This window comes from Chlamydotis macqueenii, chromosome 1 (genome assembly GCF_036417535.1).
Source record: "Chlamydotis macqueenii isolate bChlMac1 chromosome 1, bChlMac1.mat, whole genome shotgun sequence".
NCBI lineage: Eukaryota > Metazoa > Chordata > Aves > Otidiformes > Otididae > Chlamydotis > Chlamydotis macqueenii.
In genome coordinates this window covers 21885186-21902479 of record NC_141556.1, presented here as the reverse complement: position 1 = coordinate 21902479, position 17294 = coordinate 21885186, and the positions used below count along the sequence as shown (strand labels likewise).

The window sequence follows — 17294 nt, the reverse complement described above, 5'->3', positions numbered from 1 at the left end:
TTTTTAGCTCTAATTCACAGTACCTTCTATATTTAGGGGCAACCACTACTGTCTGCCTTGGCTGAGGTTCTGGAATAATTTCAGGCTTTCTTGGAGAAAATGGTTCCACGGGTGCTATTAGTAATTCTTCTTCATTTGTTACAGTGGCTTCCACATAGCGTCCAACAGTAAAATCAGAAAAACCAAGCAACAAGAGTTCTTTACTGTATCCAGGATTTCTTCAAGTAAGCAGAAGTTATGTTCTTAGAACCATCATGTTCACACTTTAGTCTCCCCAACCGTAAAATTTTTTTAAAATAAAACTGTTGATTCTCACTTCAGTAATATATGAGAACTGCTAAGTTCAGTTAATTCCTCACACTTACTCCCCATCCCGAGTTCAATCCAGATATCATAAATAACAATAATTAAAAAAAAAAAAAAACAAACCAAACCAACCAAACAAAAAGAGAGTAGGAATCTCAAAACCCTAATTTAATCAAATGCTTGGCTTGAAAGTAAGAGCCCTCCCCTCAACATACTAGGTACAGAATTAATACTTCTGTCCCAAGGAACACCTTGGAGTTACTGTAACTGGAAAAGATCAGCCAAACATTTCCATCAGAGGAACCTGAAGCATATCCCTTCACTGTCTGCAGCAACAGCTTTGTTCCACCTTGCTTAAGGCTACTCGGAACTGAGCCCTAACTGCAAACACATCAAGTGGAGAAAGTAGGAAAGATTCTTTATTTCTGAAAAACACACTTTTTATGTGTAAGCGGTGCTTGGTGAGTGACAGAGGGAACAGTTTCTTCAGATAAGTTTCTAAGGAACTTAAGACAAAAGATCTTAGCGCACACCATCTACTCTGAAACCCCTTAACTACACAGTCCAATACTGTTACTATGTGCCTGAAACAAGAGCATCCCAGAAGGATTCTAGCTGACTCTCTCTTTGGCCTACCATGCCAACTAACACTACTTGCTCAGGTTAAAGCTACAGTCTAGTTTTGGCTGATAAAATGAACTCAGTGCAGACGCTGAACTGTCCAGATTTACCGTCTAGATATTCAGTCTCTATGCTAACTACTTTCAAGGTCTAATATGGGTTTCCACACCATTTGCTAATATGTACTGGCTTACTTTATCCTACACCAAAAAGAGAACTGTGCTCAGAAAAAGGGAACTATTAAGTCAATTTTTATGACTTGTTTCCATTGTATTGGTCAGAATCAATGGAAAGAAATACTTACACAGCTGTGCATATGATCACTATGAATGTTTTTCCACCTGGTGGTATGACAATTTCTCCAGCAATATTGACGTGCTTTATTGGTTGTTCCACATCTTCTCTTTGCTCATTTTCTCCATTATGTAGATTTTCATCTTTCACCAAGTGAAAGTTTTCTTTTGTCCTTGATAAATTTGTATTCTGAGAATTAATTTCTTCTGTAGTAAACAGATTATAAGGAATTCTGTTACCACAATTGCTATGGCTAGTATAGGCAAGTCTTCTCAAACAAGACTACAGGTCTTCTGAGGAGTTAACACTCAGCATTCTAATGTTAACATGTCACTGTACCTGGAATTACTCCATTCTTCATAAAAGATGTATTATTCAATGACTCAGACGTTGTTTCTCCACTGTCGTTATATGTATTAATTGCAGCTTTTGAGAGGTTTTCTTGAGTTATTGGAAAAGATGAGAGAGATGCTTCTGGACTGTTCTCACATTTCTGAGGAATCTGAAAACTGAATTGCTTGTCTTTCACCCATCCAGCTAATCTGCAGCTGATTAAGGACTGTGGTACACTCCCTTTATTCCTAGAAGTAGTTATGTAATTAATTACATAATTAAATGCATAGTTAATGTTCTTGGGAAGCTTAATTCTACCTGAAGTCAAACACAACTGTCTGTAGCAGCTTAGTTCACCATTATTTCATAAAAGCTGTAAGAAAGAAATTGCACTGCTGCTTCTAACTCATGAGGACTAGAATATTTGCTAAATGTTAGTATTTCTAGGTCATATCAACTACCATAGGAAGCACACAGAGACACTCTCTATAAAAAAAAAGCTATAGTAACTTAAATTTTATCTTTGGGTAACTAACTCTTAGGAAAGGGCACATAGCAACAAGGAGAGGCTATTCAGGTGTGATTTCATTTGAGCCTCTAATGACCAGACGTGGGGAAAAAAATCCAAACCAACCAACCAACGAGATAACCACTAAAACAAATAAAACCCTCAAGGATGCACCAACATAGTTCTTCAGCATTCAAGTTAAAAAAAAAAAATTAGGAGAAAAAAAATCTGCTCTTAGTACACAAGTATGCAACAGTCCTCTTGTTCCAAGATTTTGAAGACGACAGCATATCTGCAGTTTAAATTAAACATGCTTACAAGTAAAAGCCTTTACTTTAATCCTAATTCCAGAAAGGATTTTATTAGGATTGGAAAGAGACACAGGGCTGGGGAGTCTCAAGACACTATCTGCAAGATAGATGCTCAATAAAAAGACTATCCTAAAGTGATGAAATTAAATACGAAATTGTCTTTAATTCCATAGTACTTGGGGATTACTTGAAGACCACAAACCACAAGGTTCAACTATGAGAGGCTTCTGTACTAAAGACACATTTACAGACTATAGAGCAATGGAAAGGAAGAAAGTTTAGAACAATCAGAAAGGCTTACTCTATGCAAATCATCATTCTTTTAGATTCTCCCTGCTTCAGAGTTCCAAAATTAGTCATTCTTGATACTTCCAGTCCTCCTTTGTCTCTCATTAAGTTTTCATAAGACTCATTCAGATTGACTTCAGTAGAGTGAGATTGCCTGTAAAAATAATTTTAGATAGTAATTTTGAAATACAGCAGATATCTGATTCAGCACAAGTTTAAGAATCACTATACCAAAGCATAGTCACAGTTTTTAGGAGGAAGCAGGTGAGAGGGTTCACTTTTTCACAGCTACTTATACTTGTAAGACAATTAGATTACCTTTAATAATTTAAGCAGCAAAGTAAAAACAACAAGCCTTTTGTCAGCAGCACAATAAACCAGCACAAAACTTTGGATACAAGATTAAAGTTATTAAGAAGCTAGCTAATCTTTGCTGAAGAGCTGAATCAAACAGCGACTGAAGCTATCATGGATCTCTTTGGGAGCTGAACCTAGACACAAAGACCAGGTCCTTAGCAAGAGTCCTGATTAGCACTGGACCTTAAGAGGTAAAACGACTAGACCAGAAGTGCACCAACATGTACCCAAAGCACTTACTCACGTCTTCTGCTTACTGCTACAATCTGAAAGCAGCAAACTGAAGAAGAAATTAAGGCAAAAAAAAAAAAAAAAGGATGAAAAACAAAAAGCACCTTTAAAAACTACTTTCACACATACTACTGATGAAAAATGCCCATGAAGAAAAAGTCACACGCTCTTCCTCATCTGAGACAGTGACCATAGCTCTAACCTCTCAGGCTCAGCTATCTGTAGAAACCATTTAAAAGTTGCTTCTATTCTACAACCTATCTTTGCTGCAGAACTGCTACTGACTAGTTGTTGCCCATTCTATACTTGGGTGGTTGATTATTTCAGAAAGTTTTGCTTCTTCTTCATACACAACCTAATCTACTTTTTCCAGCCTTTTCCACAATTTGTCTAGATCCTCCTCACATCATATATGCCATCTAAAGTGCCGGCAGAACTTCCCAGTTTGATATTTGCCAGCCTAACAAACTTCTATTATTCACATCATCAAACTATTTAATTTAGGACATATATCTGAAGAATCACTACAACTTAAGTAAAATGGATGAAAGAAACATCGATTCTACATCAGCTTTGCTGAGAATGGTTTTCAAACAGTAACTCACTAGAAGAACACAGATCAGAGAAAACACAAGGTAAGAGCAAGAGCTTGGCATTTTTCTAACAAAACCACGAAAAATTTCTTAATTGCCTAGCAATATCCCTGAGCTCTGCTACTAGTTTTGCTTCTCTAGTAAGCACAGATGTCTCTACCTTCTGGAAAAGGAGAAGAAAAATCAAGGATTGAAACATATCACACTTCGATTTTCTCAATGATCTATCACGCCTTCTAGTCAACTAGTGAAGAATTCACAATATTTCCTCACTTAATAGATACAACAGAAGTTAAGCTGCATAATTACAATTCACCTCTAGTTGATACTTAGTGGAAAAATAATTAAAGAATTAATATTACCCATCCTGGCTGACTGGTACCAAGCAGAGAGCTCTCCAAATATAACACGACTGATTGCTTTCCACCACAATCGTGTTCACTAGATCGTGTTTACAAGGTGAATAGCCATCAGGAAGTCTCAGTGAATCCAAAGTGAAAAATATACTGTCATCTATCGTACCACTTCTTCCACAGATGCTGGAAATGCGAACCTGTAACAGTTTGTTATCCAGTGTTACTTGATATTATCTGCTTAACCTAACAGGCATACTACCACTGCATAGGTTTTTCCTGCAACAGTCACTCTACCATTAACAGAGCTGCTTTCTGAAGTTTCAGTTATTCATAAAAAGTAAACATGTTCTGACCTAGAATCGCTGTGCTTGCCTTCATATTTTAAAGGGTAAATAAATACAAGTACTTCAGATAAGCCTTAGGTTCCACTTAAGTGCATACCACAGTAAGTACATGACTTAATCACAATATGAGTCTTGCAACCTATCAATATTTAATTTATATCTTGACACCAGCAGTCACAAGAGAATAATTTTTTTCCTATGCTTGACATGCAAGCACTATTCAATATATACAGTTAAATCAAATACAAAAACCATAAACCTAATTACATATTCCTAGAGGGAACAAATATTTTCATTGAAATAAAAGAAGGACAATAGCTGTTTTAAAGCCAAAATAGTTGGATAAATTAACCATAATAAACTCTATAGTCATTACTACTTTAAAATATGTGAAAATCCACACATCCTCATTACAACCAATCTAACTAAAACAACAGTAAGCACCCAAATCAACAACTGATAGCTAGTAAATAAGTTACTTACTCTTCCTGTTCTACCCAAAATGTGCATGGTTTTTCAAAAAGCTTTGCTAGTTTAGAAATAATCCTATAAATAGATGAGTTCATATGTTTTATCTTTGAATTAAAGATGTGTTGTAGATCTACCAATAATAGCAACTTCAAATCACCTTCAAAATCCCACTTCACACAAGATTCCCCTTGCCAAAACCAACGTGCAGGCCATTTACCTTATCTACTTGCTTATATCTCAAAGGCTTCACATCAACTGCTTCACTGTTCCATGTTGCCAGGTTAATAAAATATTTCGCTTGCACCCAGTCACCTTCACAAGGTTTGAAACCTATGTAAAACAGAACATTTCTCAAGTGTAGTTGCTACTGATGACACTTGCATTACTTTTATACAGAACTAGTTTAAGTTAAATAAAACAACCAGCCAAAACAATGCATTATTCAGAGCCACTGAGTTCAAACTTCAAACCCCAGTAGGTTATGACAAACTACGTAAGAGATTCTTGTAGAAAAATATACTTGCTTACATGTAACTTAAGCTTACATGTCTGCCTGCAAGTTATGCTCAGTAAGAATGCTCCACCCAAGTCCCTATACTCGTTTCACTACACATACTCTGTTAGAACTTACATGGGATGTGGACTGCAAGTTCATCAGAAGATATTTCTATTGTACATATTAAAAAAATTAAGGAAGAGCAAACAAGAAAGCTCATACACACCTTCACAGACGTCTTCCATTGCAAAAAAAGTATTCTCATTAATATAGCCACCATCCTTAGAGAGAGAGGTAATATTGCCAATCAACATTTTCAGATTTGGTTCAGAAGCATCACAAGCAGGATTGGAGTCTCCCCATGTATTTTGGATGGCATCTACCTATTAATACAAAACCCCCCAACATTCAAAGAGCTGATACTTACAATTCTATGTTAAACATATATTCCTACAATAAATATTAGAATTTCAACTGCTTATGGAAATCAAGCAGAAAGACTTCCCTTGAAACTTTATATGCAACTGGAGTTCACTTTATGACTTAGTCTTGCTCTCTTACTTAGTTCTCATCTTTAATACGAAACATCTTATTTACTTTAGCCTTCAGGAATTGTTCTTGTTGCTATTTTGAGTTAAAGGACAGACAGAACAGAGAAAAAAAGGAAGCATATAACATTTCAAATCTTCCTGAAATAAAGTATTAAAAACAGATGCCTAACAAACCCAGATTAAAAGAAAACAAACCCATCCAATTATTAACTGCCAGAATCTCAAAAATAGTTTTAATGAGTTCGTTAGTTGCTACCAAACCAGCAACAGAGCTTGAAGAGTCTATACAAGTAACTCTACTGCATTTCCTCAGTAGTCCACAGATTTCACAAACACAGATAAATGCATCTAAACCCCCAAATGTTACACAGAGTAACTCATAAATCAAGTTAGTCTACTAGTATTTTTATTTTCTGGCTACTCCTACTTGAGGAGTCACATTTCTAGTCAACTGAATTTTATCAGACACAGTAGTTACTGCCAATTCAAACATTAGAGCAAAAAAAAAAAAAAAAATCAGACGGAGCTAAGCATTTTTTAAGCTTAAGTCCAGCCTCTAGAGAGGAGTTAATCCTGTGCAATGCATTATTTCAGCAAGAAAACTTGTCTTCCAAGCCTGGGGTACATCTTATGGACTATTATCATGTTCAGATTAAATGCATACTTATTATTGATGAATAATGACTACAGAAAAGGCTTTCAAGCAGGCACTCAGAATCCTTGCTTTAGTTTTCTATTTATAGGTTAATTAGATAAAGATCTTTCCCTAACATTAAGAGCTATAGCAGCTGATGAAGTTAAAGCTTTGAATCCTAGGGAGATTTTAAAATCGAAGGCAAAAGACATGAGAAACACAATAAAACAAAGTAACTTTCTGGACTAACACCTGTTCTAACACGCGTTTTACAGAAGGCACCTCTTTCAAAGAGCCTTCACTTCTTCATCCACACAGTCTCACTCAAAGGAAGACCATTACAGTGAATGGAACTGTATTGTACTGAACTGCTCATGTGGTCACTCACAAAGCGCTATCTGATCATTCTTTAGAGGCTCTACCGGCCTCAAGTGCAGCTCTTCAAAACCTATGTATCATCAGCAGACAGTGTCAAAATTATTATACTTCCAGTCACAGACGTGTACATGAGCTTTATGTACATACAATACATGCCCTCCACAATACACGTCCTCCTCTCAGTTTTAATTAGGTCTTTTATGCAGCAACGACACTCCAGTAGTTACATGTCCTGCACATCACAGATAGGTCGTAGAGGCCTCTGCACCTGAACATGACTCCCTGGATTTCCAAGTGTTCAGCAGATTGAGTTAGCCCGACCTCTAGACAACTGGAAAATTAAAGACGTGGGTCAGATTCTCAAATTTTGACTGGGATAGGGAGCAAGGCAGAGGGCACACCATACAAGCTTGCTTTCCATAGACATGTCAATGCCTCTGTTGATATTCAGAGCCTTACTTAAAAGCCATGAAGCTCTTTTCCAAAGGAGTGCACAGAAAAAAAAATCCAGTGGAGCTTTAACTGCCCAAGTTTATCATCAAGAGAAGAGGGATGTCTAACAGAAGAGAAATATAATTAAGAAGTAATCCCATGGTGACAGAAGAAAGTATTTTTAAAGGTACATCTTTACTTACCATTAGTATGAACAGTTTCAGGACTAGTCAACAGACTAATTCTGACAAGTGTACAGTACATTACCACAGAGATACTAACAGTTTTCGTTATGAACTGTAATTCACTCTATTCATAAATGTCACTTGATACCAACAGAATTACTGAATGTGTCGAAAGAGCACAAACTCACTTCCTTACGACAGCTGGTTATGCCTGGACACTGCTGGCAACTGACTAAAATGTCTCTGAAGTACCAAAATCAGGATGGTGCATAAAAAACCGCATGAGGAATCAGAAACACTATATGCTAATCAGTGCAGGATTTTGACCTCCTTTCCCCAATTTATGTATCATTTGCTGATTTAACATAGTAACGACCAATTCTTCAATTTAGTAACTTACACTCTTACTAAACCTGCATTTCAGAACTTTACTAATAAGATTACTAGATATATTAGAATACTTTGGCTAACCATTACCTTCCTATTATCTGAAACATGATCCCTGAAGCCACTGTATTTGCTAATTACATTCTTTACAGATGGTATGACCTGATAAGATGCTTAATGACAAAACATCCATTTACTAGAAAGCTCAAGTTAACTTTTAAAGTAGCTATACTGTGATTTGCTCTGCACAAGCAGCTTAAGCTTTGGCTCACACTTTTTGTCAGGGTGAGTTTATTGGATGAAGTACACTAGTCTAGTGCTGTACTTAAAGCATAATGCAGCTAAGCCAAGCAGATACAAGCCAAGAAAGTGGGTTCTGTACCATCCAGTTATCAACTGCTTCTGCACCGCTATCCATCTTCAAAGTGTCAGTCATATTTACATAATATCTAAGTGGAGAATGGCCACTCAACTCAGCTTCTCAGCTAGATTATCACAGGCACCTGAGACTTGAGCCTGTATTACAGTAATTTAAAGTTGTGACAATGTATGATCAAGCTTGAAGTAGCAAGCAAGAAAGGTACTGAAGTCTCAATTTTTATAACTCTCTATGACATCAGGTTGCTGATTTTTTACAACAGGAAGTTTTGAAATTTATTTTCTTATTCACTTCTGTGCAGAAAGAGTAAACTCGGAGCCCTAGTTTTTATTTTCTTAGCCATTCATATAAAAACAACATAAAATTGACTTCGAAGCTCAAAGAAAGTTAAAACACAGAGATTTGAACTAGGTATGATTAAACAAATTCTGATGCAATTATCTCAACCAATAGTTTAATATTCGCTACATCTAGATCTATACTGAGAGAATGAGTATTAAAGGAACATTAAAGAAGACTGAAAAAAAATAATAGAAAAACCAAAAGAACTTATCCCCTCTAGGTGAAGGGCTGGCAATTTCTCCTATTTCATAGAATTCAGGAGGCTAAACTATACTAACCTCCAAAAGAAAGTCTCAAGGGATTTACAGAGAAAGTGAGACTACTATATATCTTCACCTCTTACCCTGATGGCCTTCAAGCCACCTGATGTTTTATCCTCTTCAACAGTTGCAATAACTTCCTGTCCAATAGTCAGCAGCATATTTTTTGTAACAGCATTCTTTGTGAAGATTATCATGTCATCTATGATCCCATAATCATGGCAAAATCTTGTCACTACTCCTTGTACAGTTTTTAATTCTGTATCACCTGCATCCAGAGGAAAAGTGTTGACATAAAAATAAATCACTTGTTTACAAAACTATGAAACAAGTAATGAATGCTACTAAAAGTGCTCTATCTACCTCTTCTATCTTAAAGTAATTATCTTGTTCAACTAAGAATACCAAGAGTTCCTAATTAATTAGTTTCACATTTAAGTCTTGAAGTTTTACAGCAAGTTACAGTTTCAACCATTTAAGAAAGCCAGTTAAATACAAGCTATATTGTAAAAACAGCATTTCTTTAATCTGTATGAAAAATATCATAGAATATTTCAAGTTGGAAGAAACCGATAAGGATCATTGAGTCCAACTCCCTGCTCCCCACAGGATTACCTAAAACTAAACCATATTACTATGAGAATTGTCCAGACACTCCTTGAACTCCGACAGGCTTGGTGCTGTGACCGCTTCCCTGGGGGGGAGCCTGTTCCAGTGACTGACCATCCTCTCAGTGAACAACCTTTTCCTAGTGTCCAATCTGAACTTCCGAAGACACAGCTTCGTTGCAGTTCCTCGTTGTCCTATTGCTGGTCCCCAGAGAGAGGAGATCAGCACCTCTTTCTCCACTGCCTCCCCGGGGGAAGGTGTAGACTCTGATGACATCACCCCTCAGCCTTCTCTTCTCCAAGCTGAACAAACCAAGTGATCTCAGCTGCTCCTCATAGGTCTTGCCCTTGAAGCCTTTCACCATCTTGGTCACCCTCCTCTGGACACACTCTAATAGTTCAATGTCCTTCATATATTGAGGCACTCAAAACTGCATGTAGTACTCAAGGTGGGGCAGTCTCTGTGCAGCGTGTGACCACCACCTCCCTCGACTGGCTAGCTATGCTGTGCTTGATGCACTCCAGGACACACTGCTGGCTCATATTCAACTTGCCATCAACCCAAATCCCCAGATCTCTTTCCATGGGGCTGCTCTCCAGCCTCCCATATCTCAATTTGTACCTGTAACCATAGAATCACAGAACCATTTAGGTTGGAAAGGATGTTTAAGATCATTGAGTCCAACCATTAACTTAGCACAGCCAAGTCCCACTAACCACATCCCTAAGCTCTGCATCTACACATCTTTTAAATACCTTCAGGGATGATGACTCAACCACTTCCCTGGGCAGCCTCCTCCAACGCTTGACAACCATTTTGGTAAAGAAATTTTTCCTAATATCCAATGTAAACCTCTCCTGTTGCAACTTGAGGCCATTTCCTCTTGTCCTGTCACTTGCTACTCAGGAGAAGAGACCAATGCTCGCCTTCCTACAACCTCCTTTCAGGTAGCTGTAGAGAGCAATGAGGTCTTCCCTCGATTTCCTTTTCTCCAGACTAAACAACCTCAGTTCCCTCAGCTGCTCCTTATAAGACCTGTACTCTAGACCCTTCACCAGCTTCCTTGCTCTTGTCTGGACAGGCTCCAACAGCTCAACATCCTTCTTGTAGTGAGGGGCCCAAAACTGCACAGAGTATTTAAGATGCAGTCTCACCAGTGCTGAGCACAAAGGAACAATGACTTCCCCAGTCCTGCTGGCCACACTGTTCCTGATACAAACCAGAATGCTGTTGGCCTTCTTAGCCACCTGGGCACACTACTGCCTCATATTCAGCCAACTATCAACCAGCACTCCTGGGTCATTTTTCATCAGGCAGCTTTCCAGCCTCTGTACCCCAAGCCTGTAGCGTTGCATGGGGTTGTTGTGACCCAAGTGCAGGACCTGGCACTTGGCCTTCTTGAACCTCATACAACTGGCCTTGGCCCATTGAGCCTATCCAGATTTCTCTGCAGAGCCTTTCTACCCTCAAGCACATCAACTCCCACCCAACTTGGTGTCATCTGCAAACATACTGAGGGTGCACTTGATCCCTTGTCCAGATCATTGATAAAGATAAACAGAAGGAGGCCCCAATCCTGAGCCCTAGGGAACACCACTTGTGACCAGCCACCAACTGGATTTAACTCCATTCACCACAACTCTTTTGGCCTGCGCATCCAATCAATTCTTTTACCCAGTGAAGAGTACACCTGTCCAAGGTGTTTGTAGCCAATTTCTCCAGGAGAATGCTGTGGGAAATGGTGTCAAAGGCTTTCCTAAAGGCCAGGTAAACAACATCCATAACCTTTCCCTGATCCACTAAGTGGGTCACCTTGTCATGGAAGGAGATCAGGTTGGTCAAGGAGGATCTGCCTTTCATAAACCCATGCTGACTGGTTGTCCTGTAAGTGCCTTGTGATAGCACTCAAGATGATCCGCTCCATAACCCTCCCTGGCACTGAGGTCAGACTGACAGGCCTGTACTTCCCTAGACCCTCCTTCTGGCCCTTTTTGTAGATAGGTGTCACATTTGCTAACCTCCAGTAAAATAGGGACCTCCCCAGTTAGCCAAGACTGCTGATAAATGATCGAATGTGGCTTGGTGAGCACTCCTGCCAGCTCCCTCAGTATCCTTAGGTGGATTTCATCAGGTCCCATAGACTTGTGTGTGTCTTACTGGTGTAGCAGGTCGCTAACCATTTCCCCTTGGATTATGGGGGCTTCATTCTGCTCCCCATCCCTGTCTTCCAGCTGAGGGGGCTGGGTACCCAGAGAACAACTGGTCTTACTATTAAAGACTGAGGCAAATAAGGCATTAAATACCTCAGCCTTTTCCATTATGTTTCCCTCTGCATCCAAAAAAGGATGCAGATGCTCTTTAGCTCTCCTTTTGTTGTTAATGTATTTATAGAAGCATTTTTTATTATCTTTTACTGCAATAGCCAGATTAATTTCTAGCCGGGCTTTGGCCCTTCTAATTTTCTCCCTGTATAACCTCACAGCACCCTTGTAGTCCTCCTGAGTGGCTTCCCCTTCCTTCCAAAGGTCATAAACTCTTTTTTTTTTTCTCCTGAGTTTCCAGCCAAAACTCTCTCCTCCAGCCAGGCCAGAGTTACTCCATTTCAGGTGCAGAATCCAGCACTTAAATACACATATGTATAACATACATATTCAAATACCTTGAAAAACTTGAGATAAAGAAGTACCTGCAAGCTAAATAGCTTCTCCCAAAAGGTCTGGGCCAATAACTATTTTCAACATTTTCCATGGCAAAATAAAGTTCTCAACATTGTTTGCATGGGGAATCCAACACATTTAAGATTTCTATACTGAAAAAGCAGGACAAGTAAATAAACTATACAAATTAATTCTCCAAAACTGTTTATGTGATGTTACAGTTAATACACTTCCAAACTGGGAGTCTCAAGTCTTTTGGATTAGTAGTATCTGCTTGCATATCACACAAGCTTTCATTCAGCAGGACTGCACTACAACAGGCTGAAAGCTGAAGTATACTAGTTTAGATTTCTAACATATTACCACCTACAGTCATAATCAAACTGTTAAAACAGTAAGTAATCTTTCTTGCTTTCTGTATTCATTAATATGTAAAAACACTTTTTGCTGCACTGAATAATGCTACTAAAAGCACCTTAAATTTACACCATTTCAGAGCCTTAAAACATCAAGGCTACACTACCATCTCTATTCTACAGTCCAAGAAAGACGAAAAATGAAAAAGGTTTACTTATTAAGACAGCAACACAAGGGAAAGTCCAGAACATCTGTCACCCACACCACAACACTCCTACACCCCACTCCACACTCGAAGCAGCAGGATAGAGCAGGGTGTCCTACTCAGGAAATACACCAGAAAAGTACCGCTAGGAACACCCCACACACTCTGTAGTCAAAACGTTGTCTTCATTCCCCCATCTCCTTTCTGAAGGAAACACTCACTACCAACGGCCTCGGGGCCCAGAGGCTGCACACAGGTCCCGCACTTGGCACCGCAAACCTGCAGCGGGCCCAGCAGCTCCTACCTGAGGCCGCCCATCGCTCACTTCCGCCCTCCTCGTCACCCGCACGCCTCCAGAGGTATGAGAGCGCCCTAGACAGCAGGCCCAGCATCGCCGGACACCCCGCACCCCGCCGCAAACGCCCGCCCCACAGCCCTCGCCCGCTGCCGTGCTTCAAGCCTCGCCCCACGACGCCGCCGGCCAATCACCCTGCTCGCTCCTGGCCACGTGAAAGAGCCCACGCCGCGTGCCGTGGGGCGAGTGAGAGGCTGCGTCGCAGCCCGCGCGGCTGGAGTCACGTGACATCGAGGGGCGGCAGCCACCTTTCGCGCCCAGGGGTTTCGCGCCTTTTCTCACGGGCGGCGCGCGCGAGCTGCGGCGTTGCGTGTCCGCTCCCCCCTCCCCCCTCCCGCCGTGAGCAGCCGCCTCTGGGGCGCCGCTGCCCCCGGCTGCCAGGGGCCGGTGCGTGCGGGACCGGGCCGGGCCGTGTCACCCTCGGCGGAGGTCTGCTGGCTTCTCGGCACAGGGCCCTGTCCTGGCAGGGCCGAGTGGTGGGACTGTGGGCAGGAAGGAGCTCGAGAGACCTCCTTCTGTAGGGTTTCAGGGCGGCAGGGGTTGAGGAGACATTAAAGATGATGTCATGTGTTGTTACTACAAAAAGCTTAAAGCTCTAGAGGAAATAAAATTGTACTGCCTGTTGCTTACAATTTCCATAGTTTATATTTTTACCAGTTCTCTTCATGCAATGCACTTTGGATATCTTCTATAAGCCCCCTTTACATTTTGTTTAATGACGAATGTTTCACAAAGCATGGTTTTTGAGTTGATGAGCTCAGCTTCCCAGCAATTTCAATGGTAACTGCCACATAAGACCGTTAGAGGAGATGTTTTCAGGAAGCTGAGCGGAGCAGTGTGTACTTTTATGGGAAACTGCTTTATGGCTGTTGTAGAAAGGCAGCACAGTGACTACATCTTGAGACTAGAGTAGCAGTTGTCTTCAGCAACCTTTTATTTTCTACTTCTATGATTAGCTCAGCATTATTTAGGCAAAGAAGGGCTAGGAGTGCGTTGCAGATTGTTTAACACTTCTGTAAAGTTCTATACAGTTCCTAGACCAGAAAAAAATCAAGTTACCAGTAATTACACACAGATTCCAGTGTCTTGCTCTGAAGTAACAGAGGGGATGCTACTGGGAGGAGAAACATGTATGAGTTTCTGTAGTCAGTCCTCTTTTTAGAAATGTACTGAGGGAGTGACACTTTTAGATACGTTGATACATTGGTTTAAAGCATTTTAACTACTGTTTTCTTTCACTGAGATTGCTGTGGAGTGCAAGCAGAGGAATGTTGGTTGGCAAAAGGTGACAGGTAAAGAAATTGTTTTTCTGGAGGAAGGGAGTAGTTACACAAGCATAAATTCCTGTCGGAAGATCCTGTAGTTTATAACAGCCTTCCCAGCAATCTTACTGCAAGAAAATGGCCTAGGCAGAAAAGACCAGTATTCAGTCTGGATGTCCTTTAAAATGCTAACATGATATGTTTATTCCATCTATAAATTAGAAGTATTTTGTATTTTAATAGCATAAAATGGATAGTTTATATACTGAGTGAACCTGTTTAAACTCTTCAGATGTCATGTGAAGGACTAAATCCAAATAAGTTTATATTATACTAGGGGAGCAAGACATCCCTTTGAAGCTGTTTGGTCTACATTTTGCTCTTGCCCCAAGACAGGAGCTGGGAAACAAGAGTTGAGGAATCAGCTCCAGAGAAACACAATACTTCAAAGAGCTGATTTTGAAAAAGCTAAAAATACTGAACAAGCAATACAGGTAATCGGATAAAACAGTGTAATTAAATATTGTGTGAAAGAATGCATAGGCAGTGTAGCTAATAAAAACTCATCAGAAAAAGGAAGAGTTGGTCAGTATGGTAAACGTTAATTTCGCCACAGCTTCAGGTGTTGTATATTTTTGCGTTTGATTTGAGAACATGAGCCTGAGCCTGATTTCAGTGCTAGGGAAACTGGTCCGGGACAGAATGCTTTTTTATTAATTACTGATAGAAAAGTAGAACTGTGACAAGTTTCTGTACCTTTTTATCATATTGTCCCTTGGCAGATCAGTTATAATTGTCAATCTGCTTTGTATCTTTTGGGATTACCATGGGGGATGCTCATATGGCACAGCCCTGGCAGATGACCTAGTCTCTGCCGTAGCTGCTTCGGGCAGTCTGCACTTGTTCAGTGGTCATTTCAGTGGTGGAAGTAAGTAGTTCTTCTTAGCCTCTGATGATTTGATTCGATTGTCATCCCTTGACATCTTTTCGTCTAACTTAGAAATAAAAGCACTTACTTTGTAAATCCTTTTCAGAAGCCTATAACATTCTGTTGGCATTGTTACATTTCTTGTAGTCTTTCTGTAAGTTTCCTATGCACCCTTTAGAATGAGGAGGAATCTCTTTATACAGCACCTTCGTACCTTACCTAGTGTTAGAAGGTCTTGGCCTGTGACTTGGGTTCTGGCTACCAGATCTTACCTTGTGGTGGTGTATACACAAAAATGACCCAAGACTTCTTATGGAATCAGGAACAGGACATGTTGGGAAACTAAAATAAGGGCCCCAGAAAATTTTTAGAGTAGAAACTGAATGTGAAGTTTAAGTGTTCTTTTGTTGACACTGATGCCAAGTGCAGAGGATACAGCACTTGTGTGGTCAACCTCCAAAAAGGAAGATAGACACTGAGAAGTGCACAGGTAACGGGGCAGAAGGGATTTCACCATAACCAGAGAAAAGACTGTAGTGCTGTGCTTGAGAGAGGGCGCTTTCGGGTACAATACTGGCTGAAACACTTGGAATTGGGAACAAAAACTTGCAGGATTTAAGCCCTGCTTTGTTCAGTGGCGCAAGACTTTGTAAGTTCTTTTTATTCAAACAGACTAGATCAAATTAATAACTGAATATCTCGGCAATTTTGTGTAAAAAATAACTTGATTTCCCTAAATTGGTCAAAAAGAATAAAATATGATCTTGTTTTATATCTATAGGAATTTTTTTAGAGCAAGCCAGTACCTAGCATTCATTGAAAAATATATTAAGTAAGTATTATTCATTTTCCATTAAACCATAGTCTTTGAAAAGTTACAGATAATGGGAATATTTGCATAGTGTTTCTTCCTTGAACAGAGGAACTGAAGAGCTTAATTACTTAAGACAGCTTTGCTTGGCTACACAGGCTCTTTTTTCCCCCCTTTTCTAACACAGTTTACAGCTGTGTCTAGTGCTGTGTATGGTGGATTAATTTCCACGACTCAGTCTATTAAAACAACTGTAACATTTTAATATTCTTTCAGTATCGGCTGACATTAAGAGAAGAGCAAAATCTACAGTCTGTATAAATTGAGAAGCAGTGCTGTTCTGAAGTTTTTCTAGCATATTTTAAAGGTGATGCCCTTCAGAGAACTGAAGATTTAATTGTGTCTTGGTTACAACACTGTTTAAAGTTTATACAAAAGGCCCTGTCATTGCTGTAGCTGTCAAGGTGCCAACATCTTCAAGATAAAAGCATTCTTTTTCTTTTTTTTTAATTGCCTAATAGGCAGGAGGACTGAATCCAACGTATGCTGGCCATTGCATGTCACTGTTGCCTGCTAGATTTAAAATATGTTGTTTAGTCATCATGGTGTTCTCTAAGTATGAATGTCAGGATGATTGAAGTGTGCAGGGTTTATCTGAACACTCTAGAAAACTAGGGTTAGTAGAAGAAGAGAAAGAAGATTTCTGCAGTGAAGATAATATGCTTGATAGATTTCTAACCTCTAAGTTTCTAAATTTCCAACTTGTTGGGATACTTGAATACTTAAATTTTTGTCTGTAGTTAATTCTAGGAGAATGCTGCATTGTAAGTAGCTTTTGCTCTTTGAAACAAGAACTAGATTGTTGAATATTATTATCACTGGCTATTATCACTGGCTATAACTAAAAGTGGTAGACTATGAGGAAGATTTTACTTAAGATGCCAAGTAAGGGGTGGTACTCAAATAAAAAAAAAGATACTTTAAACTTTTAAAATTTGTTGGTCTGATTTGGAAGCAAACCCTATGAGAGTGTAGTACAGTCATTTTCCAGTG

General features: G+C 39.6%; 1 protein-coding gene across 2 annotated transcripts in view; it reads right to left on the bottom strand.

Moving 5' to 3' along the window:
* Positions 1-13277, bottom strand: part of MOV10L1 (Mov10 like RNA helicase 1) — a 31281-nt gene extending 18004 nt beyond the window's left edge. For both annotated transcript variants that reach the window (XM_086739973.1, XM_086739974.1), the window contains exons 1-9: positions 13190-13277; positions 9141-9325; positions 5736-5892; positions 5231-5343; positions 4205-4395; positions 2675-2815; positions 1561-1802; positions 1232-1427; positions 24-218 (exon numbers count right to left, since the gene is read on the bottom strand). In XM_086739973.1, coding sequence (XP_086596099.1) covers positions 24-218; positions 1232-1427; positions 1561-1802; positions 2675-2815; positions 4205-4395; positions 5231-5343; positions 5736-5892; positions 9141-9325; positions 13190-13277 — 1508 coding nt within the window. The remainder of the gene's footprint in view (positions 1-23; positions 219-1231; positions 1428-1560; positions 1803-2674; positions 2816-4204; positions 4396-5230; positions 5344-5735; positions 5893-9140; positions 9326-13189) is intronic.
* Between the last annotated feature and the right edge of the window lie 4017 nt (positions 13278-17294).